At 36.9% G+C, this 27587-nt stretch overlaps 1 protein-coding gene across 4 annotated transcripts; it reads left to right on the forward strand.

Annotated features, from left to right (window-relative positions):
• The first annotated feature begins 469 nt into the window (after nt 1-469).
• Nucleotides 470-27587, forward strand: LOC139966915 (uncharacterized). 4 transcript variants are annotated; one of them, XM_071970392.1, is made up of 25 exons: nt 470-789; nt 2760-2923; nt 3765-3886; nt 4138-4295; nt 4503-4628; nt 5685-5822; nt 7245-7370; nt 7917-8063; nt 8613-8762; nt 9091-9213; nt 9806-9943; nt 13180-13308; nt 13681-13812; nt 16691-16848; nt 17969-18105; nt 19389-19531; nt 19916-20044; nt 20786-20913; nt 21819-22059; nt 22703-22778; nt 23181-23224; nt 24545-24620; nt 24852-24895; nt 26370-26623; nt 27098-27587. In XM_071970392.1, exons 1-25 carry the CDS (start codon nt 723-725, stop codon nt 27290-27292), a joined length of 3345 nt encoding a protein of 1114 aa, XP_071826493.1. In that variant the 5' UTR covers nt 470-722; the 3' UTR covers nt 27293-27587. The 4 variants fall into 4 exon arrangements, with proteins under 4 accessions (XP_071826493.1, XP_071826495.1, XP_071826494.1 ...); XM_071970395.1 differs by lacking the exon at nt 4503-4628 and having other exon boundaries at nt 472-789; XM_071970394.1 differs by lacking the exons at nt 23181-23224; nt 24545-24620.

Here is a 27587-nt window from a genome sequence, read left to right on the forward strand (position 1 = left end):
CTTGCCTTGTGACAGAACTAACTTTACCCAAATTTAGTTGTATACATAGCCTATATACGTACCCACAGTGTAGGGTAAAATATTTGCCCAATTTTTTTATGAGAGTTGCGAAGTTAAGGCAATCACGTGACGTGCAAACTTCATTTCGAAATCAAGATGTACTGTTCCTTCTATACGAACTTATCAAGGTAAACATTATCGTATGTTTTTATTATCTTACGAAATAATGTTAAATTCGATCTAATTGATTTTGCTATAACTATTTAACGATCATGCGTGTATTTGTGAGTCAATCTGTGCACACAACTTATTACGAAAAACTGAAAAAAAATCAATATCTTTCCTTTATGTACACCCAGTTGCTCTCACCTACCGATCAGTAATTGTTTTAAAAAAAAAAATTTTAAAAAAATCTGTAGGCCTATGGAAATAGAGAGATGCAATATCAATACACTGACATACAGATAAGACATGTGTGTAGTTTATATACGATAGCCTCGGCTGTGCAGTAAATTTCCACGCCAGCTATAACAATACTGAACTTTTGTTGGAGATATTTCACAAACGAGTATTGGAAGAAACCTTTTGTTTTGCATGTATGTTATATCTGCTGAAAGTTTATCATTTATGTACAATTTACCCGTCAGTGGCAAATGCAGACAGTTTTTACCTTCACAAGAAGAATGATATAGATTATCCCTTCTGCTGGTGTCGCCAAAGAGATGGAGGGGAACCATAAAAGGATTTTAATTGTTTTAGCGCTGGTGCTATCGCTCTACCCTGGTTTTCGTAAGTATTCTTTCGCTTAGATCAGGGGTTCCCTAACTGGGGTGCACGGAACCCCCAGGGGTGCGTGAGTCCATCCCAGGGGATTCGTGAGACATTTCTGAAAGTCAAAACGAGTACTTTTTGTTTAACTAAAATCTGATATACCGTATAATTTAGTAATGTACAAAAGTCGTACCTATCGACAAACTCTTTTCGCGTTCCATACGCATATGTTGCCATAGAAGTACCGTACAGTAAAACAGCCACAGGCTGTTATAGTATAATAATGACTCAGATCGTGTCTCGAAAATTTGGGGTTCGTGCCAACTCTGACCTCCACAGGGAGTTCGTGGCTTAGATAATATGGTGTGTACGGCCCAAAGGGACTTGTTCGTTCCAAAATTGCAATGATTTATCTCAAACTTCATATTGAAATTTGGGCTTTTTTATCAAAAAAATTTGCCCCGAAATTTCGACTTAATGTTAAATCAACTTATCATCGTCTAATTTCGGCTATTTTCGTAATATTCCGACATTACACCAAAATATCAACTCTTTGTGTCAAATTTCAACGATTTTTTTATCGAAATTTCAACTCTTAACTCAAACTCCCGCATTTTGTATAAGTTTTTTCTCTAGGCTAAGTCTCGATATTAAAGTCGAATAAGTAGGAGCTAATCGACATCTCATTTTTACCATTCTATTAGAAAATGTTGATTAAATTATCACAAAATGTCCGCTATATTTGAAAAATTACAACCTGTGAAGTTTTCGATCTAAAGGTTTGAGGAGGGGAGGGGGGGGGGGAGGTGTGTCGTGGGCCGGGTAAACATTTTGACATCTGCATGGACCTTCCCTTGTATATACCATTTTATGACGTGGGTGAACGTCTTTTTTTAAGTTGATCCCATCCCTTCCCCCACTTGTGAATTCGTAAGTACAAAGAACGTTTGGTTTAGTCCTGAACATTGCGATTGCGTGGGCAAATGGAGTGAGAGCATTGACTATGGCCTCACCCTACGTCGTCAATCGGGGGAATTGTCTCGCACTGTCTGGAGCCACTTATACATTCAGCCGAGGAATAATTAGACCACTGCTATACGGGTGTTAATTTTTCCCCTCTTGAACCTCACACAAAACATTTTTATTAGCACGACCTTGCCTTACAAGCTAATTATAGACCCAGTTTATATTACTTCTAACACCCGCCCCACCCCCACCTTTGAAATCCTGTGCATGTCACTGGACACATTTCCGACATGCACGGCTCGTTAAAACAAAGTGATAAAACAAAGTGAACTATTGGCACTCATAGCGTTCCATCGGTACGATTTATTTACGTCGATGGTCGTCTGCTCGAAATCATGTGCAGTGTGTGGTGCCTGCATGAACTTGCGTTCGCAATACATGCAGGTTGGCACTTTCTAGACTGTACGGTAGACTATTTTGTTACTTCACAACAGATTTGCTGCGGTCTCGACACAAACGTCAGATAAAGACTATCATTTCGGCATCTACATGCTATCAGGAATTTATTAATACAATACCCATCCTCAGTGTAGCCCTAGTCTGCTTGTACTAACGAAGGCACTGTAGGCCCTAGACTCTAGAGATTTACGAGTGAAATTGTACGTTTGACCAGGCTATATGGTGTAGTAGTACTAGGCCTATAGGCTATACTAAGTATAGATGCTCGCACTTGATTGTTTTCTATTAATGAAAGTTTTACTCAGAAAATTTGTGGAGTGCACACCAGCAATTCAGCAAAGTAGAAATACCAAGACAGTTTAATATCTGAAAATCAGTGTTACCGATCATCTTAGTGATTGTTATGGGTAAGGGTTGTCAAATGTCTTTGTAAGGTGGCACCAATCCCATCAAGCAACAGAAACAAAAAAGAGGGTAAAATAACATGGATTTTGCAATTCTGTGAACATTGCGAACTGAGTTGAGAAACTTCTCTCATAAATGAATCAACATTTCTTCATCAGATGCACTTGAAGAATGCCCAGACCAGAGGTGGTTCAACATTGAAGGAGACTGTTTTCTGTTTGTAGTTACTCCTTCTGCTACTTTCCAAGATGCAGAAATAACTTGTCAACATCAAGCTGAGTTTGCAGTTTTGGCAAAAATCAATCCTGTTGATCCTAAATATGTGAGTACAGTTATATTGTTTTTGTTATAATGGGAATGATATGAAATGTAAAATGTGGAAACATTGACTCCCACTGCTCCTCCCTCAAACTTCTGTAAGGTGTTTTTGTTGGTTGGTTGAAGTTGCAGAAATTGGTTAAGCTTTACCAAATCCAAAAAGCCGTTTCACTGTTTGCATAATGGCAAGACAGTTTGCTGCAGTGTTTACATTTTCATTTGCTCATCTTTCACAAAGTGGTCAAAATGTTGGGCAAAATTATCTCATCATTTTAGTGTGATAGCAAGCAACCGACTACTACAGTACTTATAGACTCAATTTATACCACAAGGATATAGGTATCAGTTTGTGTGTGTTAGTAATGAAATTAGTAAATTAGAAATAAGTAATGAAATGGATAACATGATTGTAAGTACCTTTTCCATGAGAGTTGTTTTAGAAATAGTGCTATGGTCAAGTGGCAAAAGATGGTGGCATTAGAAGCAATGACACTTTGCATCTGGGAGGTAGTGGGTTAGAGTCCTGGATAGAAATATTAAGATGGGATTTTCATCCAGGAGAAATCCACACTTCTCCCATCTGAAACAGTCTTCCAAAATCTTAAAAAAAAAAAAAAATTAAACTCAAACTGTATAGTGGATTGCCACCCAATAGGAATTATTAAACCCTTATTATTTCTCCCACCCATGCATATGTGGCTGCATAGCATTGTATAATAACTGCATTCCAGGCTGATTATATGTATAATGTATAAACATTGTGTAGCGTAAACATTTCAATGGGACAGCTGTGGACTCTATGAGACCAGTTTCAAACTTAAATTTGACTTATTTTCCTTCCACAGCGCCTGTTCCTAGAGAGTAGGCCACTGACAGGAATATTTGCTCCACAATTCTTAATTGGATTGTCTGATACTGTAACAGAAGGGGAGTTCAGGTGGCTTGATGGCACCTGGCCAACTGAAGTGTAAGTTTACTTTATGAACATGTCTGATTTTCAATTTTGAGTCCAGATGAAAACCGTGCAGTACTCTCCTAGTTTTGTGCTGTTCCTTTCTGTGGAAAGTCACTTTTTATGCCCTTAAAGAAATTTAAGGTTAATGTGATTATTTGTTTGTGTGGGTTTTTTTTGTACTGTAGAATTGCTTTGCCTTTTTCTCTTTACTCTTCTAAGTAAATACCATTTTCCTTTCTATTGCCATCCATTCTTGTTTAAAGCAATTGGGCAGAGGGCCATCCAGTGCGTATAAGCAGAGAGGTCGAAGATCGTCTGGATTGTGTAATCATCAATGATGCCGGTCAGTGGGAATCAGTCCAATGCATTCAGTCATACAGTTTTGTATGTGCTGTGCTAGATGGAACAGTACCAGGAACTGGTAGGTCACTTGAAAATAGATGTTATCAGCTTCCAATTTGGTAGCAAAGAATATTCTAACCCAAAAATGGTAAACTTTTTAAGAGAGGAAATGTTACCGTTGATAATATTTGCTACATTTTTCATATTAGACATGCCTACATTTCTTAAACCTTTACTTCCAGTAGAAACAAACATGATGTCACATTACCAACTTTTGTAATTACAGCATTCCAAGCAAGTTTTATCTTGGCTGTTTTCTTCTACCTATGGATTACTTTTGTGAGAAAGCAGTTAAGAAATGGAACATTTTGTGTCCTTTTTCCCTCCAAGAGCAAAGAATCAGTTAAGAGAGGTTGGCTCAAAGCAGACAAATAGTCAGCACAACTATTTTCTGCTTTTACAAACTTTGTAAAAAAACTCTTTTCTTAGTGTTCTATCCAGTGAATTTCTGGGTTTTTTAATATTAAACTGAAATCAGGGTTTCACTACTTTTGATAGGAACCTAGGCCAGCATAGAGATAAGAGTAGACTCTCAAACTAAGTATTGAAAACAATTAGGTAATAGTTGGTATCGAACTAGACAAGTGTATAAAAGATTTCCTGTTCACATTTATGTAAATTAAAACTGGAAGTATAATAACGATTGTTATGTACAATACAGAGTTTGATATGGGAGGGACTCAAGCTTCAGGTGAGCTTAAGTTGTAAGAATGAACCTTCCCTTACGAAAGAATAACAGTCCTGAGTAAACTGTAAAAATTAAAGAAATCAAAAGAAAATTGAAACAATACAGGCAAGAAAATCCAAAAAAATATCTCAGAATATTTTTCTTTAGCAACATTTTCTTTGTGATTGTTTTTTCATGTTAATTAGTCTGTACTGGTTCCAGGAACTCAGCTAAATAATTGTGTTCTCTTTATACGTAGCAAAGGAAAGTTGACCTTGGAAAGATATTATTTCTACACCTGTGAATTGGGAACTGATTTATAATATTGATTTTTCTTTCATAACGATAACTGCTTTGACACTAGATGCGGTTTATTTCAGGATATTTATACATTGTATGTACTGATCAAAACAAGTGTAATGCAGTACCAGGTAATCTATTGGATGTTAACTTGAGGTCAGAGGTTATTATCAAGTAAATGTGTTGAAAGAACAGGTTGACTAAGTACTAGGTTTTTTTGAGATCACAAAGGGTTTCATTTTAATATTGAATTGTGATGGTTTATTGTACAGTTGTGGCAAGGTTGTACAAATTGCCCAAGCTGCCATAATGTGGACGACAATTGAAAGTATGTTTTTTTTTTATTCAGAAGGATCCTCCCACATTCATTTATGCCATCATCATCATCACCTCATTTAATTTTGTCAAGTATAAAGTATATTGATTAACTTTATGATTCAGAATTCAATGAATGTACTGCACCAGGAGCAGCAGAACAGATCTGTTTGGGTCCTAATGACTTCTGTGAAGATGCAGCTGCAGGCTATCACTGTGTTTGCATCCCTGGCTATAGGAAGAATGACAACAATCAGTGTGAAGGTAACTAGATAAAAATGTGACCTCTGTAATCACCCAAAATGTTAAACTGCCAAATATTGCAGGATTATTTCCCACCAGTAATATATCCTGAAATGTCTAATTCATGATTAAGATGATGACCAAAGTTGAGAGGTGAAAAGTCACCAGAATTAGCTCTGCAATTTAGGATGCAACTCTTGCCTAAAAATGACAAAATAGGAGTCTTCATGGAGGGTTTGATCATGGAAACAATTCTCAGAAATTCAGAAGTGTTTCAATTTGACAATTAAATGTCTCAAAGAAGTGAAATGCTTTGAATGGTGGCAGTATAGAATACTTGTTGATTTGTTGAGCATTATCGACTGGTCATTATTTGACATTCTAGAAAATTTGCCATCTTTACTGATGACCGTTTAATGTTTGTATGAGGAGGATGTTATTAAAACAGCTGCAAAGGCTTTACCATGCTGGTACATTGGAGGCCACTTCCTGTAATTAAATACAAGCATCGCATAGTTCATATTATGATACCAAGACCGAATATTTTGTTGGTTAAGCAACTTATGTAACATACATACAGAGACGATAAACTGTCTCATTGATCCTTTGTTATTTCTGTTGACAATATGACTTGATAGATAATCTTATTGCAAAACATGTTGAGTAGTCTCTTACACCATTTAACACTGTGCATTTTAAACCGTTCAGAGGACACCTCTTTGTATCATTAAACATATATTACCTTCAGTTTTCTAGTGAATTACAAATTGAAGCTATTATGCTGCCACCACCCCTGTTGCTAATTTTATTAACTCCAGGCTACACTATAGTCTGACAGTAAACTTATAGCTGATCAGTGTGTGATTGTTTATTCAGAAGACAAAGCATGCATAATATTAGATTCTGTCATGAATACAAACATTGTAGGGTGAAGCAAAGAGAAAATCTTCTCTTGTGTTATTGACAGGAGCAGCAGAGCTTATCTGTTTGGGCCCTAATGACTTCTGTGAAGATGCAGCTATATGCAGACATATGGTTGCAGAGATATTGACATATTTAAAAATTTCATGGTAAAACCTGCTCACTCATTAGTATTCATGAGATTGGAACCGAAAACAATAGGGCACATCTACATATCATAGGGCATCTACCTACCAAGTATGACATTGAGGTGTGTATTGTATTCTACTGTTAGTCTTGCTACCACACCATTGCCCTAACCCAGAGAGTCATTTGGTTAAGAAATGTTGCCCAACCTCATTGGTTACTATTCACTGGATGTCGTTTCACCTTTGGAGATAGTTTGGTTGGGTGCCATCGCCCAACCTCACACAATTGTTTGGTTGTATACCAATCAGAGGGTAGTTTTGGTTTGCATAAAGTTTTTATCTTGAATCCTCCCTCAGTCTGTTACATTTTATATTTTATCTTCTTTATTTTCAGAGATAGCCTGTGATGTCATGTGTTCTGGGCAAAATGAGTTTTGCTTGACTAGAGGTCCTCCTAATGATGACTCTTGTGAATGCCTGCCTGGATTTGTACGCACTAATGATGGTCTTCATTGTGTTTGTAAGTTTAATATAGTGCAAAGTAGTCCACAACCTTGTAATGATACAGTGCTTGACACTGAGGAACACAAAGTTAAGGTTCTGAGACGTGGTGTTTAATTGACAAAATGTTTCTAAAATGTGTATGGATAAGTATATTCTGCAAAAGTCCATTGCCTTGTGTTCATGTTCAATGTATTGCAAATATAGGTATAAGAAAAAATACCTCTAGTTAAGCAAATGTAGGAAAATATGGTTTAATGAAAAGGTTTGTTCATGTGTTGGGTGTAGGTAAAATTTCATTTACCAGCATGGTATAAAACCTTGATATTTTTTACTTTTTACACTAAAAGCCAACTTGTGGTTGGTTGAGGTCAAATGTCACTTAAGGTCAACATAGATCAATGTGTGAAAACTACTTAAAAGCAATATTAATTTCAAAAGCTACATATTTACATATCATGTTCTCTATGTAGATCTTTGTTTTGTGCAAGTAATAACAATGTTTGATTTTAACTGACTCATACCTTGATTGACAGTGACTTGTAACTACTCTTCCCTCCAACAGCTGCTAATGTGGATGAAACATGCACATCTAATTCAGATTTGTGTAACACAGCTGACTTGATATGCCAAGATGGCACCACCGTCGGAGAGTATCGTTGTGAATGCATCCAGGGATTTGTCAGGGAAACCTCTACAGGCAACTGTATCGGTAAAGATTAAAATTAATATTATTGATATGCAGTAGCAGTTTGCTTTATAAAGAAGTTTTAATACTGTAATTACAATGAAATGTTACTCTCTGTGCTGAAATCATTTTGACTTGTTCAGCATTGTGATAGCATATCTTTGATAATCCAATGCAGTCTATGAATTTAGTATTCCAAATCAATGAAGTCCATTTTGAAATCAACCCTATCATGATAATATCATTAAGCATTAGAATTGGTATCAGCTGCCAAAAACCCTTGGTTCATTATGCTAGCATACAGAATAAGCCATGTGAAGTAAGCTCTGATAGAAACTGGTAGAATTAAGATTTTTGTTGATTTGACAGTATTGTGAAATGTAGGATGATGACAGTCTGTGTAAAAGTGGAATTAACTGGCAAGCTGTAATGGTTTAGCATTTTGCTGTTGTTTAATTGCTTTTTTATGATTATTTTTTTAGATTTGTTTGTTGTTCATATTAATCTACCCAGTTCTGCATATTTGCATTTGTTACATGATTCTTACAAATTTATTAATTCTTTCTCTTGAAGAGTCATCCTTCTTGAACTCTGTCAGCACTTGCGCTTTGAATCCTGAGTTCTGCAACGGATTCCGCGAGCAGTGTGTCAACGGCAAACTAACAGGATCTTACATGTGTGTATGTCAAGGAGGATATGCATATGTCAATGGTGTTTGCACTGGTAAGTAGCAGTAAATTGATTCAATAACCATGTTACTGTTCTTGGCAATGTTTGATATTCTAACCAACTGTCTGACTGCTCTTCAAGATAATCTGCTTCCTACCAAAGTCAACTCTCCCACAAATGTGGCTCAGGATAGAGATGCAATTTACAGAATGTTGAATTTTATTACTTTTTATACAAAAGTGTTTCATATTAAAGTGTTAAACCTCAACAAATCATAGTTGTAATGAAAATAAGTATATTGTATTACCACTGCACTTAAAGTTCCCTTATTGTATAATAATGAACTAAATTAAAGTTTTACTGGACATTTCTTTATTTCCAGAGCAAGCAGCCTGTGTTGGCAGCCCCTGTACAGTAGATAGTGAAGTGTGTGTAGATTTACCAGAGGGAAGATATAGGTGTGACTGTGCTGCCAGATACACCAGAAGGAATGGCATATGTACCGGTGAGTTGGACGCAGTATTCAGCTCAACAGCTCAACAAGTGACAAACAGCTGCAAGATTGTGGTTTATATTTATTCACATTTACAAAGACAAAAATAGAGAAATGGAAAATCTTTAAATCAAACTTTACAAAGTGGTTATAAGTGAAAAAAGTTCCATAGTATAGAAAATACACAGTGTGCCAAATTAAATACATTTTGCAGCTAGTTTAACAATAATAGGATAAGGCAGTTGTTTAATTGGTTTAATATTTATATATTACTAGAGAGTAGACACTTTTTTCAAAGGCATATCCTTGGCAGCTGGTTAGTGGGGCTGGGGTGGAATTCATACCTCAATCAATTAACATGTTAATGTACACATTGCATTGTTTTTAATTGTTGTAGATGACACACTTTAGAAATCTCTGTACATGATGATGGTTCCCTCCCACATACATTGAGTCCTGACTATGTCACTGTCAGAAAGCCTGGCAACTCTTCATATGGTTGTACTTACAAGAAGTTACTATTGGAAACATAGTACATAATGAAACTTTCAGAAAATTTGGTATGCTATTGATGCCTGCAATCTCAATTTGTTTTTCTCCACAGTTTTTATGCTCACTAGGTGTAATGTGTTACTTGATCTCTGTCTTGGGGTCAACGAGGTTTGTATCGACACACCAGACGGTGAACATAAGTGTGACTGTGCTCCAGGACATGTAAGATTCCCAGATGGAGAATGTAAAGGTATGTGAGGAGGGATGTATGCTTTGTTCAGACCTGCAACAGGTCTGAGTATTAAAACCACAGCAGTGGTCCATGATCCCTTTCGTTGTGTGCCTGATGGTCTGCAAAGACAGGTAGACTAATAATAGGTCTGAGTATTAAAACCACAGCAGTGGTCCATGATCCCTTTCATTGTGTGCCTGATGGTCTGCAACGACAGGTAGACTAATAACAGGTCTGAAATAAGAGGTCTGAGAAGCCAGCTTGCCATATTAATGTACTTCAAGTTTCAGTAATGTGATAAGTCTGATAGACTGAAAACATTTGCATAACAGTAAGCAATGGTGGTTGTTGTATATGCAACTGGTCTGTAGGGATAACTGTATCTGCAGCAGATCTGCAAAGATAACAGTCTTTACAATGTCAGTGCTCCATGTCGGCTGTCATCATAGGAGAAGTCTGCAAGGACTGAGTAAATATCATTACAGACCACCTACAGGTCTGCAAGGATGACTATTATTACAGACCTTCTTAAAGGTCTTCTAGGATTGACTATATCATTACAGACCATTTAAAGGTCTTGTAGGATTGACTAAATATCATTACAGATCATTTACAGGTCAGCAAGGATGACTAGTATTACAGACCACGTATAGGTCTGCAAGGATGACTATTATACCACGTATGGGTCTTCAAGAATGACTATATCATTACAGACCATTTAAAGGTCTAGGATTGACTAAATATCATTACAGACCATTTAAAGAGCTGCTAGGATGACTAAATATCATTACAGACCATTTAAAGTCTAGGATTAACTAAATATCATTACAGACCATTTAAAGTCTAGGATTAACTAAATATCATTACAGACCATTTAAAGGTCTAGGTTTAACTAAATATCATTACAGACCATTTGAAGAGCTGCTAGGATGACTAAATATCATTACAGACATTTAAAGTCTAGGATTAACTAAATATCATTACAGATCATTTACAGGTCAGCAAGGATGACTAGTATTACAGACCACGTATAGGTCTGCAAGGATGACTATTATACCACGTATGGGTCTTCAAGAATGACTATATCATTACAGACCATTTAAAGGTCTAGGATTGACTAAATATCATTACAGACCATTTAAAGAGCTGCTAGGATGACTAAATATCATTACAGACCATTTAAAGTCTAGGATTAACTAAATATCATTACAGACCATTTAAAGTCTAGGATTAACTAAATATCATTACAGACCATTTAAAGTCTAGGATTAACTAAATATCATTACAGACCATTTAAAGGTCTAGGTTTAACTAAATATCATTTTTACAGACCATTTGAAGAGCTGCTAGGATGACTAAATACCATTACAGACCATTTAAAGGTCTAGGGTTAACTAAATATCATTACAGACCATTTAAAGGTCTAGGTTTAACTAAATATCATTTTTACAGACCATTTGAAGAGCTGCTAGGATGACTGAATACCATTACAGACCATTTAAAGGTCTAGGGTTAACTAAATATCATTACAGACCATTTAAAGGTCTAGGGTTAACTAAATATCATTACAGACCATTTAAAGTCTAGGATTAACTAAATATCATTACAGACCATTTAAAGGTCTAGGTTTAACTAAATATCATTTTTACAGACCATTTGAAGAGCTGCTAGGATGACTGAATACCATTACAGACCATTTAAAGGTCTAGGGTTAACTAAATATCATTACAGACCATTTAAAGGTCTAGGGTTAACTAAATATCATTACAGACCATTTAAAGGTCTAGGTTTAACTAAATATCATTTTTACAGACCATTTGAAGAGCTGCTAGGATGACTGAATACCATTACAGACCATTTAAAGGTCTAGGGTTAACTAAATATCATTACAGACCATTTAAAGGTCTAGGGTTAACTAAATATCATTATTACAGACCATTTGAAGAGCTGCTAGGATGACTAAATACCATTACAGACAAGAATGATTAAATATTACAGACCACACATATAGGTCTGATAAAATCAGATTTCATTAGAGTAGTGATTGGCAACCATTTTTTAACACAGGCCAGGAAATTTCAGAAGTAAATTGCTCCATGGACCATTTACAATTGAACAATGAGGATTCATTTGTAAACATGCATCATTGCAAGGATAATGTGTTCTCTAATACTTTAATCTATGACATTAAAATATCTTGAAGGTAACACAATTAATGAGAATACAACCCCAATTACACCAACCTAACGTTTATATTCTTGGCAACTTGTAAGACATGAATGTGTGTGTGAACTGATGTAGTACAGATGTACTTGTCACATTGCAACAGCTGGGCCCCAAGCATGGGGTGTGGGTGGGGTAGAAGGCAACAGCAGGGCCGCAAGCATGGGATGCTGGTTGGGTAGGATGCAACAGCAGGGCCCCAAGCATGGGGTGTGGGTGGGGAAGAAGGCAACAGCAGGCTGCAAGCATAGGGTGTGGGTGGGGTAGAAGGCAACAGCAGGGCCCCAAGCATGGGATGCTGGTTGGGTAGGATGCAACAGCAGGGCCCCAAGCATGGGGTGTGGGTGGGGAAGAAGGCAAAAGCAGGCTGCAAGCATAGGGTGTGGGTGGGGTGGAAGGTAACAGCAGGGCCTCAAGCATGTGGTGTTGGTGGGATAGGAGTTAGTTTTTGCAGCAATGTTTTCCATGCAGATAATTTCAAAACATAATGCTCAGACTGTACCCCCCTCCCCCGCCCCCATCTCATATCTGTGTAGAGGTCCCTGGAGAATTGTTCGTACTTGCTTAGATTGACACATTGCTGACATGTGAATCAGCAGTATTGGATTGACATGCAAAACACTGGCTATTTATGTAGTTTGCCCTTTTTTGGCTGTGAATAATATAGAGATGTTATAAGAATACGATGTCCTTTTGTTCACACTGTAGGTACATACTTTGGGTCAGATTTGATATGTTACCGGAGCGTTGCGATTACCTACAGGCCAAAGATTTACGAGCCAAGTGTTAAAGAAAAACAGTGCAAGCCACATATGGCCTTCAGATTATTAACAGAACTGAAAAGACACCAAACCACCATCAATTTTCAAATTATGATGGGTTCAGATTTATCTCTGAAAAACTTGTAAACAGAGGAATGGGTCATTCTTGCAGCAATATTTCCATTTGCTTAGGCCAATCAATTTTGCCATTAAAAGTCAAAGCACCAGATTTTTTATCTGAAGTGAACTTACATTCACCTTTTTTATCAGCTACCTGTGCAGTAGGGGTTGTTGAGCTATGTGGAGAGAATGCTGACTGCATTGAGACTTTGGACAATACCATCAAGTATAGGTGTGACTGTCACTTTGGCCACATCAAACATGAAGGCAGATGCTTTGGTAAGTCTTAAACGAAGAAGATTTCACAGAGGTCATAGAATAATTAACCATCTGTAGCCAGGAGGTAATCTCTTTACAAGAGTATGTTTGGTGCTGAACCAAAGTTCAGGGCTGGTGGTACCGTAGCTGCTCTTCATCCCCCATTTTTAAATTTACAGGAAAGATGAACGAGAGTGAGTCCAATGTACGTCTTGTTCCTTCTAAGCCAAGAGAATTACTGAATGCAGCTAACAGTCTGTATGATTTATACCATGAACACTTTATGTAATGTTTCATACTATAACTACCATCCAATAATGCATTATGTTTGGAAAAATTATTTATCTTTTTAAACTTGGTTTCTATTTCTTTCCTCCTATTTCTCTTAACTAGTGAGTCCCACATGCAGCTCTGATCCAAACCCATGCGCAGGAATGTTTGAAGTTTGTGTTGATCTATTAGACACTGGTACTTATCGATGTGATTGTGAAGAATTCTATCATAGGGTGGAAGGTGTTTGCACCGGTAATTTCACTATTTTTCTCCCCAACACAACTCTGTTTAATTAAATGGCTGGTTAGTGTGACAGGGTGTGCCTCTGTTTTACTTTTAATTTCAGAAATAAACTTATTAATGTTCTTATTGCTATAATTATGGACTAACAGAGGGAAAATAGGAAAATGGTCACTAATATCTCTATTAAGTATTCAAGATGTCATTAGAGAATCAACATTGGTTAAAATGTTGTCAATTATGGTGGCAGAAGATGGACTAACCCGAGTAGGTTTAGTTATTGTGGGGTAAAACCCGCTCGAATAAATAAGGTTAAGAAAGTCAGTAGATATGCTTGCTTTAGATAAATCAATATTAAAATCTCCCATAATATAGGTACTGCAGTGATCATTAGCAATGGTGCTAAGGATAAGCTCCATATTTAAATTAAAATCATCATTTGAACTGTTGGGAGGTCTGTATACCCATCCAACGATAAGCTTCTCGTTACTAGGTGTATTCGTTTCAATGAATATCGCTTTGATAGAATTGTTTAAAATAGACAAATCTGTACAGTGTTTAAAATTAGAGTCATTATTTATAAAAAGGCAAACACCACCACCCCTTCTTTCATTACGATGCTGTTCAATTAGTGTGTAATTGTCAATCTTAATAAGAGGAGATATATCATTCGTAAACCAGGTTTCTGTAAAACCAATTATGGAAAAATCTTGATTTAACAAAGAGATAAAAGTAGCAATATCGGGAAAATGTTTCTTTAGACCAAGTCTGTTGTGATGAAGTAATGATACACACTTATGGGGTGGTGAGTTATTAAAGAATCGATGTCATAGTACTTACAAGATTCATTATTTTCGCTCATATCTTCCGTGGAATTAGTGTTAAAAGCATAATGGCTAGTAGAAAGTAAAGTTTGATTGCCATTTTCACTGAAATGAATTGAGTCCAATAGTAATTTCAGTTAGTTTCTATGGCCTCCTTTATTAGCAGTTCCTGTCTGTCCTTTCTCCTTAGTGCGGAAATTGTAGGTTTTCTCAATCGCCAGTTGTGTGGTTTTCTTTTGTTGACTGGTTAACTTCTTCGGTACAGTGCAGACTTCATCGGTTGAAACTGCTTTCTTCATTCTTGTGTTTTCTGTTGCCGAGGATCGAGTTCGTGTGGGTTGGGAATTTGATGAACTTGTAGGAAGGTTTTCTTTCTGCGTTTTATGATATTTATCTGCTGGTTTGGTCTGTTTGTTATTACTATGTACACTATGTCTTTGCTTTGGTAAATGTTTGCTTTCTGCGTCCAAGACGATCGAAGTTGCACTTTCACATGTATCTAAGTTTGATCTAGTGGCCTGATCTGTCACTTGACTGTCTTTTCTGGTGTCTCCTTTAAGGTTAGGTTGTTGATGAACTTCATCATTGTTCCCTTGATCGGATTCTCTTGTTGTCTCTTTGTCTTGCTGCAGGCGCGTAGCGAGGAATTTGCCAAGGGAGGGGCAAAACTGTAAGCAAACTATTAGAGCCGTAGATAGGGCATTGCAAACTATCTAAGCGTAGCGCTACCATGAGTTGGCGCGAAGCGGACAAGAAAATTTTGGCTGAAAATGCTTTCCAGATCGCTGGAAATGGCACTTCCCAGGCCTTGAGAGTTGCATCTTAGCATTTTCTCTTTTGAAATTACTAGCGATATCATAAAAACATACAAAAAAAATATGCTCAAGGTGGGGGCGGCTGCCCCCTTCGCCCCCCACCCCCTCGGCTACACGCCTGTCTTGCTGATCCTCCATCGTCTCTTGCTCGTAATCTTCTTCATGAATATTCAGTGCAGTTGAAGCTTTTGTGGCCAAAGCGATGACAGTTAAAGCACTCTATTGTTGGGCATCTTGATTCGGAGTGTCCCAGCTCATGACATTGTTTACATCTATAGTTTGGGCAGTTCCTCATTAGATGATCCTCTCCCAAGCAATTGTTGCAAACCCTACTTTGGCTATTGTGTTTGAGTCTTATATGAATGCCTCCAATAACAACAGCATATGGTAGACTTTTTACCTTGCTTGGTAATTCAAGACGCACAAATCGTGTCGCCTTTTGGATGTTGGGAAAATCATTGTAGAATTAATGGGTCCATTCAGATCGAGTTTTGCAGCCAAGTTCTGTTAATTTCTCGGTTAGTTCAGAATCATAAAAAAAAAAAGAGGGACGTTGAATAAACTTACAGTCAATATATGTCTTGTTACACCCATCACGGCGCAATCTTCTTTCCCAATTTGTAAACCTGACTCATGTAACAATTCAGCATCCTTCACGTTTTTAAGTGTGACAATCCATTGCCCAGAAACTTTAACACATCCGATGATGTTCTTCCTTCTGACGTCAATTGAGATAGCATTTATTACATCAATAGCGTTAAACGAGCAATCAATTATTTTTATGCTATTCTCCTTCAGGTTGTTGATTTTCTGCCGTTGCTCCATACTAACAGGTGAATTGTGGCTAGAATTAGCAGAACCCATATCTGTAGTGAAGGGCTGACTTGCACCAAAAGATGCAGCTGCCAATTTTGTAAAAGAGTTTCCTTTCAAACTGTGTTCCAATTTCAATTTACCCAGCAATTAAATAAAATGAATCGTTCGTGCAATCTAGTAACTAGCAGTTCTCCAATTTTGATTATTTCGACTACCAAATGGCGGAAAAATCGTATATTTTTGAGAGACATAATTGTAACATGTTCGTGGGACACTCACACACCCATTAAACAAAAAATAAAAGCAATATGGTGGTTGATATGTATAAACAGACCTCAGCCTTTGGTGAGGTTTTTTTGTGTGCACTATAAATATCATCAAATAAAATAGAACATTTTTTGGGTTTTTTCTCTGTCATTATTTCTGCCATAACAGTCAGGTTAGATTGCTGCCCAATTGAAGGAACTTACATTGATGGAATCTGCTACAAGTTTTTCAACGTTGAAGTAACTTTTGCAGAGGCTCAGGGTAACTGTTCTCTGGCTGCTACAGCAGGACATTTGGCTAAAGTATTACCAAACCAGGCACTTGAGGTGAGTAGTCATCGTTCCCTTCATCTCTGAACAATTTATCCTTCGCACTGTATTTGGTGCCAATTCACCCCTCATTCCCCACCCCGTCCTACCCCAACAAGAATAGACTGCAATGGTTTAAGCATTGTTGAGTAAACTTAGATTGCTAGCAATTAAAAGGGACATGTGTAGAAGTTTCTAGATAATGCTTTGATATGTTATCATGTTTATTTTTTGAGGCAGTTTCTATAGGAATTGTTTGTAAATACGAGACACAATTAACATCCGAATGCCACAATGGTCATCTGTGATTAGTATAGATTTGATTCATTTGTACCTTGCTCATATATGTCTCACTTGTTACAGTTTCATCTGTACCTGACTCATCTGTACCTGATTCATATATATATCTGACTTGTTACAGCTGACTTATCTGTAACAGACTTATCTTATTTGTTACAGCTTCATCTGTTCCCAACTCATCTGTAACTGACTCATATATATCTGAGTTGTTACAGCTGACTCATCTGTTGCTGCTGCTGCTGTATTGCCATAGTCCTCATAGAACCGTCGGCATTCTCTTGTTTGCCTTTGCTCTTGCCACGGCCATTCCTCCATCTGTCCACTTCCTGATGTTATCGATCCATCCTGTTTTCCTACGTCCTGGCCTGGCCTTCCCTTCTACTTCTCCCTCTACTGTCATCTGAATTAGGCTATCTGATCGGCGCTTCCAATGTCCATACATGGACAGCTTGCTCTTCCTTAACTGGACAAGTAGATCTTCCTCTTCTGAAACTCCTACCCTCATCTGTACCGGATTCATATATATCTGACTTGTAACAGCCAACTCATCTGTACCAGACTCATATATCTGACTTGTTACAGCTGACTCATCTGTACCAGACTTATATAAATCTCATTTGTTGTAGCTGCCTCAGTTCTATATACCTGATTCCGTGTTAGTTATTGGTGCATGATTCCGTGTTAGTTCTTGATGCCCGATTCAATGTTACTTCTATATGGCCGATTCCATACTAGTTCTATGTGCACTATTCAGTGCTATTTTATCACTCACTGTATTAAAGCCCTTATACTGTATATAACTGTAATAACTGCATCATCTTTAACTCTTCATTTAAAGACCTTCATGCGACAGGGTATTCAACAACTAGATTTGTTTTTTGCCTGGATTGGACTGACCAGCAGCCAAGAGTGGGGTGTCCTTGACAACCAGTATACTTGGCTATCTGATAGGCTAACAGTCCCTCGAAATCATCCGTAAGTTTAGACTTTTGTTTGAATGGAGTGTGGTAGGGTTGATGTCCAATAACATAACCATCTGTGTGTTAAGACTTTACCAACATGTTAGATATGGGTGATGTCCAATAACATGACCATCTGTGTGTTAAGACTTTACCAACATGTTAGATATGGGTGATGTCCAATAACATAACCATCTGTGTGTTAAGACTTTACCAACATGTTAGATATGGGTGATGTCCAATAATATGGCCATCTGTGTGTTAAGACGTTACAACTTGTTAGATATGGGTGATGTCCAATAGCATGGCCATCTGTGTGTTAAGACTTTACCAACTTGTTAGATATGGGTGATGTCCAATAACATGACCATCTGTGTGTTAAGACTTTACAACTTGTTAGATATGGGTGATGTCCAATAACATGGCCATCTGTGTGTTAAGACTTTACCAACTTGTTAGATATGGGTGATGTCCAATAACATGACCATCTGTGTGTTAAGACTTTACAACTTGTTAGATATGGGTGATGTCCAATAACATGACCATCTGTGTGTTAAGACTTTACCCACTTGTTAGATATGGGTGATGTCCAATTACATGTTCAATAACATGGCCATCTGTGTGTTAAGACTTTACCAACTTGTTAGATATGGGTGATGTCCAATAACATGACCATCTGTGTGTTAAGACTTTACAACTTGTTAGATATGAGTGATGTCCAATAACATGACCATCTGTGTGTTAAGACTTTACCCACTTGTTAGATATGGGTGATGTCCAATTACATGTTCAATAACATGACCATCTGTGTGTTAAGACTTTACCAACTTGTTAGATATGGGTGATGTCCAATAACATGACCATCTGTGTGCTTAGACTTTACCAACTTGTTAGATATGAGTGATGTCCAATAACATGACCATCTGTGTGTTAAGACTTTACCAACTTGTTATATATGGGTGATGTCCAGTAACATGACCATCTGTGTGCTTAGACTTCACCAACTGTTAGATCTTATTGAATCCATCTTTGAATCCATCTTATTGAATCCATCTTATTGAATCCATGTTATTGAATCCATATTTGAATTCATCTAACTGAACCAGGGTTAATTTATTCGGTATCGCGTTGCATAACGCATATGTAACATGGGCAAATGGCTATACAAGTGCAAAGATGTATGGCAGCTTTTGCACATTGGAACTTCATTATTGTATAACTGATAATTAGAGCCATCAAACTGCTACACAAACTTTGAACTCAAAATCATTCCCTGTGAATCCATGTTATTGTTTTCAGGAGTTGGCGTGGTATCAATCCTGTTAATCCCTGTGTTGCAATTGATCTCAATTTGGCGTGGACCAGCGTCAGATGTGATCTACCCAGTCGATTTCTCTGCCAGTACCAGAACATACGTTGTGTTGATCCACCAGATGCAATAAGTATGTAATCAAATCACAATTTCCATGCCAACCCTTTTTTTGGTGTTTTGTTGTAAGATGTAACACAATTAATATATATATATATTGTATGATGTCTCACCACTCTAATTTACAATACAAGTGAAATAATAGATTTAACTTTTTCATTTCTCCTTGGCCCGATCTGAAGTCAACAATGAAGTCAAAAGTAACAGACTGTCTTTCTTGCATTTTCTTTCTTACTTTCTCTTTTTTTCCCTTTGTTTGCAAATTTTGCAAGTTTTTTTTTACATTTGAAATAATTGAGTATAATATCTATTCATAATGCTTAGTTATTGGAGCCTAACTAGGCCAGTAATAATAATTAAACACTAAATATATTTTTGTTACAACTTGCTTCTCTAGCATGCAAGGGGATGTGTGGGTATGTGCAGCCATGTGATCAAGAGCTGAACCAAGTGTGTGTGGACACTCCTCAGTCATACATATGTAACTGTAAAGCAAGCACACAACAGATCAATGGCAGATGTCTTTGTAAGTAATATAGACCTCTTTCATTAACAAATTTTATCCACGTTAAATAACAGAACCCAGATGAATGAACATTTGAGTAGGAACATATGGTGGCTTCTGATAGTACCCTGTAAGTGATTTATAGGGATCTCTAACAACTTAGCTGGTCTTGATAAGTTGTTTAGGTGAATGACAGAATTTGTTCATCTTAGGTCACTGCTTCAAACTTTGTTCTAGATAGCATTGCTCTTTCAAAATAGACTTTCAAATGAATGCTAAGTTACCCATGCAAAAACTAGAGATACTCTGTTAAAACATATGCTAGACAACACATGTTCATTAGTATCTAGTTTATTGGTGTAGGTATATTAATGTACTACTTATGTTGAGCAGTATTAGGTGGAGAGGGATCTGTACATTTAGATATTAATTGGTTGTGCCTGTTCAGAGGACAGTTATGCAAACACTTGTATTCAGAATCCAGAGTGTAATAATTTAGCCATTGCTACAATTATTAACAAATTTGATTTAGTGGATTATTTAAAGAAGTTGAGCCATTACATATCTTGTTGACCTCAGAGTTTGATGGTTACACAGACAAGATCAAATAATGTCCACCAGCAGGCTTGAAATTATCATAAGTGTGCCTGACTTGTGTATGCCTGTTTTATTTATGTCTCATGCAAACATATTTAGTGAATTACACCAACAAACTCTTTTCCTTTTGTTTTACTCTTCTCTTTGTAATGAATCTGTCTTTAGACACTGAAGCCATTGAAAGTGAAATCAAGATGTTATCTATCAACAATACCCTGGCCAGCTTCACAAGACCAATATCAGACCCATCTACTTCAGAATTTAAGCAACTTGAAGGCTTTTTTTGTGATGCAGTAAGTTTTATGATCTTTAACTCTGAGTTAATATCTATGCATTGAGTAGTCTGCATTATCAAAGTACGGTCCACTCTTATTGTATATACCCCACCATGTTATATGTGTTGGAGTGCAGATTTATCGGTATGAGGATTTACCACATACCCTAATGTACTGCATGGGCATACAGATGTGTCCTAACTGTGATCCTGATGTACTGTGAGTACTAACACTAGACTTATACATCATCTACAGTAGCAACATCATCCATATGTCAGAGCGTATTACTGATGGCTTCTGACACAAAATCCCTAACTTTCTCCCCCCCCCCCACCATACACATTCTCCCCAGGTGGACAAACAGTGAAAGATCTTGAAAAGTCTAAGAAAACTATCCTAGAGGCAGGACTTTGGCCATGTACATGAATAATCATGAAACTCTAAAACACTCTCTTTGTATAAGTTTAACCAGTCCCAGGATTTAAGCAATCACTTCAATGCAAACATAGAAATTATTTCTGAAACCTCGTACTGTCACTCCGATCTTAGATGAAGTTAATTTTGCAATACTTATAATGTAGAGCTTTGACTCACTGAGACAAGGTTATAAATTTAACAATCTCCTCAATATCTGGAAAGACTAATTGAGGGTTGGTTAATACCTCTTTACAGTACTTCAGAAACATAAACACGCCACATTTTGGAAACAACATTGATAACTTTTAAGACTCTGCAAGCCTGAATTCTTAGATTACAAACTGTTTGCTATGGTTGACGTCAAAGGATACATCTACAACTTCAAATTTTGATAAGAGAGTAGTTAAGCACTAGAAGCATATTAGATTGTAACTATCTGTGTGAGATTAAATATACATTCGTTTTAGCCTGTACTAAAATCTTCTCTTTTGCCTTTGTGTCATCAGTTATTGAATGCCTTAACTACAACATCGACTCCATTGGAGACTGACTGTGTAGTATCTACTTTTGAGTCCGGGTCCATCATAGCTGCATACCGGGTAAGGGTAGGTGAAGAGACACCAACGGCCGCTGCAGACTCCATCATGAGGTTTGAAAATACTTTAATGGAGATTGTTACAGAAAAAGAACAGATACTAACAACCAGAGATGGCACAGGAAATATTGCCATCGCTAAAGTCATCAGAGGTAAAGTAAAAAATCATTACTTAAAGGTCCCCCCTCCCCTACTCATCCTCTCCATCTCACATATCAATGCATTCCCAAGCTCCCATTCCCCCCCCCCCCCCTATCCCCTCTAAAGACCCAGTGCATGTAATATGTTAGTATTGAGATTAAATTATGGAAGAAGCTATACTTGCCTGAAATACAATATTCTATGTTATATTAACTACTTTTCTAACCAACAAAAACAACACAAGGTAAAAGGATTAAATAATCAGGTTGTCATGATGATGAAGCTGTATTGTGGGTGATTAACTTAGCATAACTTAAGGCCAGGTAATATGCACATATATAACTGGATACTCCTCATTTTAACTATAAAAGACATATTTGTTTATAATCAATCCACTGCTTCTTATTCGCAAGTTATTAATTCAATACAAAAATTTTGTAACTTACAGATTTAATGGTTGTTTTACATTCGTTGTGATGAATATTCTTTTATTGTATATTCAAAATTTCACAATTTTCACAATTTTCAAAAATTCAAAATTTGTCACTTTTGGGTAACTGACAATGACAATGTTACCTATCTAAATGCTTCCAAATATAATTTTTCATATTTATGCATATGCATTAGTTTCACTTATGTTTTTCTCTTTCACAGATGACTGTGACAGGATTACTTGCCTCAATAACGGTGTTTGCCTGGTCCGGGCAGTTGATGGGATTGGCTACTGCGAGTAAGACCAAACTTCTGACATTTTCAAGCCAAACGAATATACAAAGTCACATGTTTCCAGCTGTTATAGGTTTTTGACGTTATTTTAAATCAAATTGTTTTAGTAAGAGCTACTCACAAACTAAAGTATAGCCAACATTGAAAATAAAGCACTGCAGTATCTTACATACAATGCCTGACTATAAGTAAGAATATAACTTGTTACTTCTTGTCCTTAATATCTAACACAGATTTAATTAATAGTCATGTTTCACCAATCATTCAACTTTGGTAACAGTTGGCATTTAGCTCTACTCAGACCAACATTAGGAAACATTTGCATGTTTCAATAAACTGATTAAAATTTGGCATTAAGTTATGAAAAGATGTATTTAATTCAAGTTTGCCTTTACTAATTCAACAGATGTCCATATGGAGTTGGGGGAGATTTCTGTGAAATTCTAACCGGTAAGTTTCCTTGTTTCAGTTGTCAATACGTTAAATAAGTATGTGGAAGATTGTAAGAGACCTGGTCTGTGACATGATTTATTCACTGGTGCATTGTTGTAACATGTAAACACAGTAAATACTGGATGAAGAAAATAAATATACATATGCAACCATAATTCAAACAATGTTGAAGCTATGTTTACTGAATTCCTTTCAGCCCCACAAACATCTATTGAGATTAACAATTGTTATAGGCAGTTACCATCAAATGCCACAGATACTAAGAACCATAGATGGCACAGGCAATATTGCTATCGCCAAAATCATCAGAGGTCAAACAAAATAACCATTATTTAAAGTCCCCCCTCCCCTACTCATCCTCCCCATCTCCCATATCAATGCATTCCCAAGCCAAAGGTAAAAGGATTAAATGGGTAAAATAATCAGGTTGTTATGATGATAAGCTGTATTTTGGGTGATTAACTTAGCTTTACTTAGATCCAAATAATATTCACATGTAATTGTAAACTCCTCAGTTTAACTATAACAGACCTATTTGCTTATAATCAATCCACTGATTCTTATTCGCAAGTTCTTAACAATTTAACAATGTAATGGATGTTTTACATTTGTTGTGATTAATATTCATATATTGTGATGCATATGTATGAGTTCATGTTTCTTTGCACCTAGTTATCTGTACCTCTCCCTCTCAAATGCACATAGGAAATGTTCTTGTTTTTAAATGATATATATGCAAAGACAATGTGTTTGTTCAAAGATTATAGAGTTTCCCTTTAATTTGTGCCTTACTTTGATAATCAGGAGTTCTTTCCCATATTTGCTCATATTAGCCAGAATATGAATTTGCTGATATTTTATGACAATTCAACCATGTGTTTGGGTAGGAGTTGTGTGGGTTTGCAACCTGTTGCATTTCGGGGTCTTTTCTATGAACATTATGGAGTGGAAATTGGTAACAAATTTGAAGGCTTTAAGGGCATGTCGGCCCATATGCAACTTTGAGTTTTACTGAACAACTTGAAATGGTTGAAATCAATGTTCATTGGGGGATTTTCATTTACTATATCTCTTAAATTGGTAGGTCACTCAAAAAATGCCACATTACTGTTTGCTTAGACATTTTCCTTTTTTTTCAGCCAATGAACTTTGAAAAACTCAAAATTTGTCACTTTTAGCATAATATGCAAAACTGGTAACTCTGCTCTAAGCTTCACACAGTGACAATGACAAGGTTACCTATCTAAATGCTTCCAAATATAATTTTTCATTTTGATGCATATGCATTAGTTTCATTTATGTTTTTCTCTTTCACAGATGACTGTGACAGGATTACTTGCCTCAATAACGGTGTTTGCTATGTCAGGGCAGCTGATGGGAGTGGCTACTGCGAGTGAGACCAAACTTCTGACATTTTCTTAGGACTGGTTTTGATTAATGACAGAGATAATTCCTAACCTTCATGTAGCTCCTTTTTACAATGCAGAACTTGACACCTTTTGTTCACAATATTTTCAATAGCAGGTTGATGTTCAACACTGTGTAACTCTTCTAGATTGATAAATTCATTACTGGGATTGACTTGTATGTATTTAATTCAAGTTTGCCTTTACTAATTCAACAGATGTCCATATGGAGTTGGGGGAGATTTCTGTGAAATCCCAATCCGTGAGTATCCTTGTTTCAGTTGTCAATACGTTAAATAAGAATGTGGAAGATTGTAAGAGACCTGGTCTGTGACATGATTTATTCACTGGTGCATTGTTGTAACATGTAAAACACAGTAAATATTGGATGAATAATAAATCAGAAATACATATGCAACCATAATTTAAACAATGTTGAAGTTATGCTTACTGAATTCCTTTCAGCCCCACAAACATGTATTGAGATTAACAATTGTTATAGGCAGTTACCTTAAAATGCCACAGGTTCATAACACTGCCTGAGTTTTCTTATTATTAGTTCATATTTTAATTCTAGCACTTTTCTCATCTCACTGTTTTTCATCTCAGATTTCTCAAATTATAGTTTTTGTGTTCAAAGTGTGTGTATATTCAGAATGTTTGTATCAATAGTGTGTTGACCAGAATGGATCTCAGGGGGGATTTGGGTGTGACAAGTTACCAGTGACTTAATTCACGACTCTCAAAACTAACACAACTATAACTAAATAACTAAACTACATCTATCTCTTTGTGTTCACCATGCTCATAATTCCTGTCTGTATTCTGTGCATGTTTTTGTCCCTTCTGTTACTGTTACTTGTCATCAAGGGCGGCGGAAGCACTTTTAATCTGGGGGGGCACCAACGTCGAAGGGCACTTTGCAGAAATTCGATTGGACTGATGCAGCCTGATATTTACTACCCTTTATAACTCTTATTGTATTATCTTATTTGCGTATAAACATCACTCCATCAACGCCACCCCCCCCTCAAGGAAACAATGCATACTAGCACTACACTATCTATGTGCAAATTGGGAAACAAGGAAAAAGACAAAATGAGGTGAAATCATTATAAAGTCCAAGTCCCTGCACACGCGATCGATACATGCATGAAAGCAAATGAAATATGTCAAAATACTGAAAGAAAAATAATTTTCTATGTGTTTTTTAATGGTTAAACTGATATTATTATGATCATCATTATTGTAACGACTTTGCCAATAATTCTAACCAATTTGGAAGGGTTATAACACGGCAAATGATTGTATGTTATTGGCATGCAATGTAATAACCAACGCATGCCTATATGATATGCACATCAACATGTTAAACGCGCGCGTAGCGCGCGAAAAATTTTGGTAATATTTTTCGGGCAAGTCGTTACAGCCCCCCTCCCCAATCAAATTGGGCTCCTACGCCAGTGGTAGTAAACATTTAAAACTTCCCGAAATATTTCATTTCGACGTGGGTTTCGCTTTGTAAACTCTTTTTTATTTAGAAATTTTTATGTAGAAAAAGGGCACATTTTTAACCTGAGGAAAAGCGGGGGGGCATGTGCCCCCTGTGCCCCCCCGGTTCCACCGCCCTTGCTTGTCATTTAGCCTTTGAAGAAGATCCTGCTAGGATCGAAATGTCAGGCCAGCTTACTTTTACACTACTATAACAATTACTACATTCTGAATCCTGCCTCCAGATTTGTACTGGTTTGGATGGGTGCTCTTTGGCATCCCTGTTGTCACTATCATCTTTGTATCCATCATCTCTTTCTGCTGTGTGCAAAGAAAACACAACAACACCAATAGAAACAGCTCCCTCCAGACATTGGTCAACTGTCAATCTCTCAGGAGTTATGCGGTTAATCCACAGTGCCAGCTGTATATGAATAACATGGAGAGTGTCATATCAACTTCGTGGGAGGAAGGAAAGCAAACATCTCAACTCTTCAATGTAAGTGAGATCTGGTGTGACAAGTAGTGTGATTGTGTGTCAATGAGACTACCTGTGGGTTATATGGCTAGCTTTATTAGCTTTGTATGTCTCATGACATCATGATTCACTGAATCTGGGAGTCTTGAAAAACTCATTATCTGCATAATGTTGACGGTGCTACACCCTATGCCAAGTGTTATGTATGTTATGAGTAATGCAGCAAACTGCCATGTAGTTCAATTGGCTAATAATGTGGTTTTAATCCTACATGCAGAATATCAATCTGCTCATTATTAAGTGATGCAGCAGTGTACACAGAGGAAGTCATGTTGACAAGTTATAGATGAATTTGTGACAGTGGATAGTTAAACCTCAACTTTGGATTTTATTCATATTCAAGTATCAGCTTTTTTTCACCAATAGCACACATGAGAGACCTAATCACACAGACATTAATATTTCATTTTTCACATTTGTATATTTATCTGGCAGTCACAGAAGCAGTATGAAAACCCAGGCTTGGATATACCACTCAGAGAGCAACCAACCCCTGTAGCTAATAAAACACTAGAGGAACCTAGAGCAACCCCAAACCAGCCCTTGGAAGTGAATGCTCAGGACCCCAGTGGGGACCTCAAGCAGCCCTCTTTGGTGAACACACAGAGCCCCATTTCCTCAGAAGGCTAGGCTAAACGGCCTAGATAGGAATGGACCAGTACTAAATCATCACAATAGTCCAGAAACAACACCACCCATATACAGTACATCTAAAAAGCCAATCACGAGTTTGAACATAATGGAGGCCATTAAATAATTAATCAAAGCTTTAGTTCTGTAAAAATTTGATAGAACCTCATTTGAATTTGTGATGACACCTCATCTGGGAGATCATAGAGAGTAACCTGACCAAATTTGAGGAATTTAATTTTTAGCCCCGAAATTTGACAATGTTGTGATTTTATGAATTTCGTTTGAAATTTTT

Source organism: Apostichopus japonicus, chromosome 4 (genome assembly GCF_037975245.1).
Source record: "Apostichopus japonicus isolate 1M-3 chromosome 4, ASM3797524v1, whole genome shotgun sequence".
Taxonomy (NCBI): domain Eukaryota; kingdom Metazoa; phylum Echinodermata; class Holothuroidea; order Aspidochirotida; family Stichopodidae; genus Apostichopus; species Apostichopus japonicus.

Bases quoted from the DNA above. Each gene is read 5' to 3' on its own strand.
- LOC139966915 (XM_071970392.1), top strand. From the start codon at position 723: ATGGAGGGGAACCATAAAAGGATTTTAATTGTTTTAGCGCTGGTGCTA. The intron at 4,629-5,684 runs GTTGGCTCAAAG...TTTATGATTCAG, and splicing joins CAAAGAATCAGTTAAGAGAG to AATTCAATGAATGTACTGCA. The intron at 9,944-13,179 runs GTATGTGAGGAG...CTTTTTTATCAG, and splicing joins CCCAGATGGAGAATGTAAAG to CTACCTGTGCAGTAGGGGTT.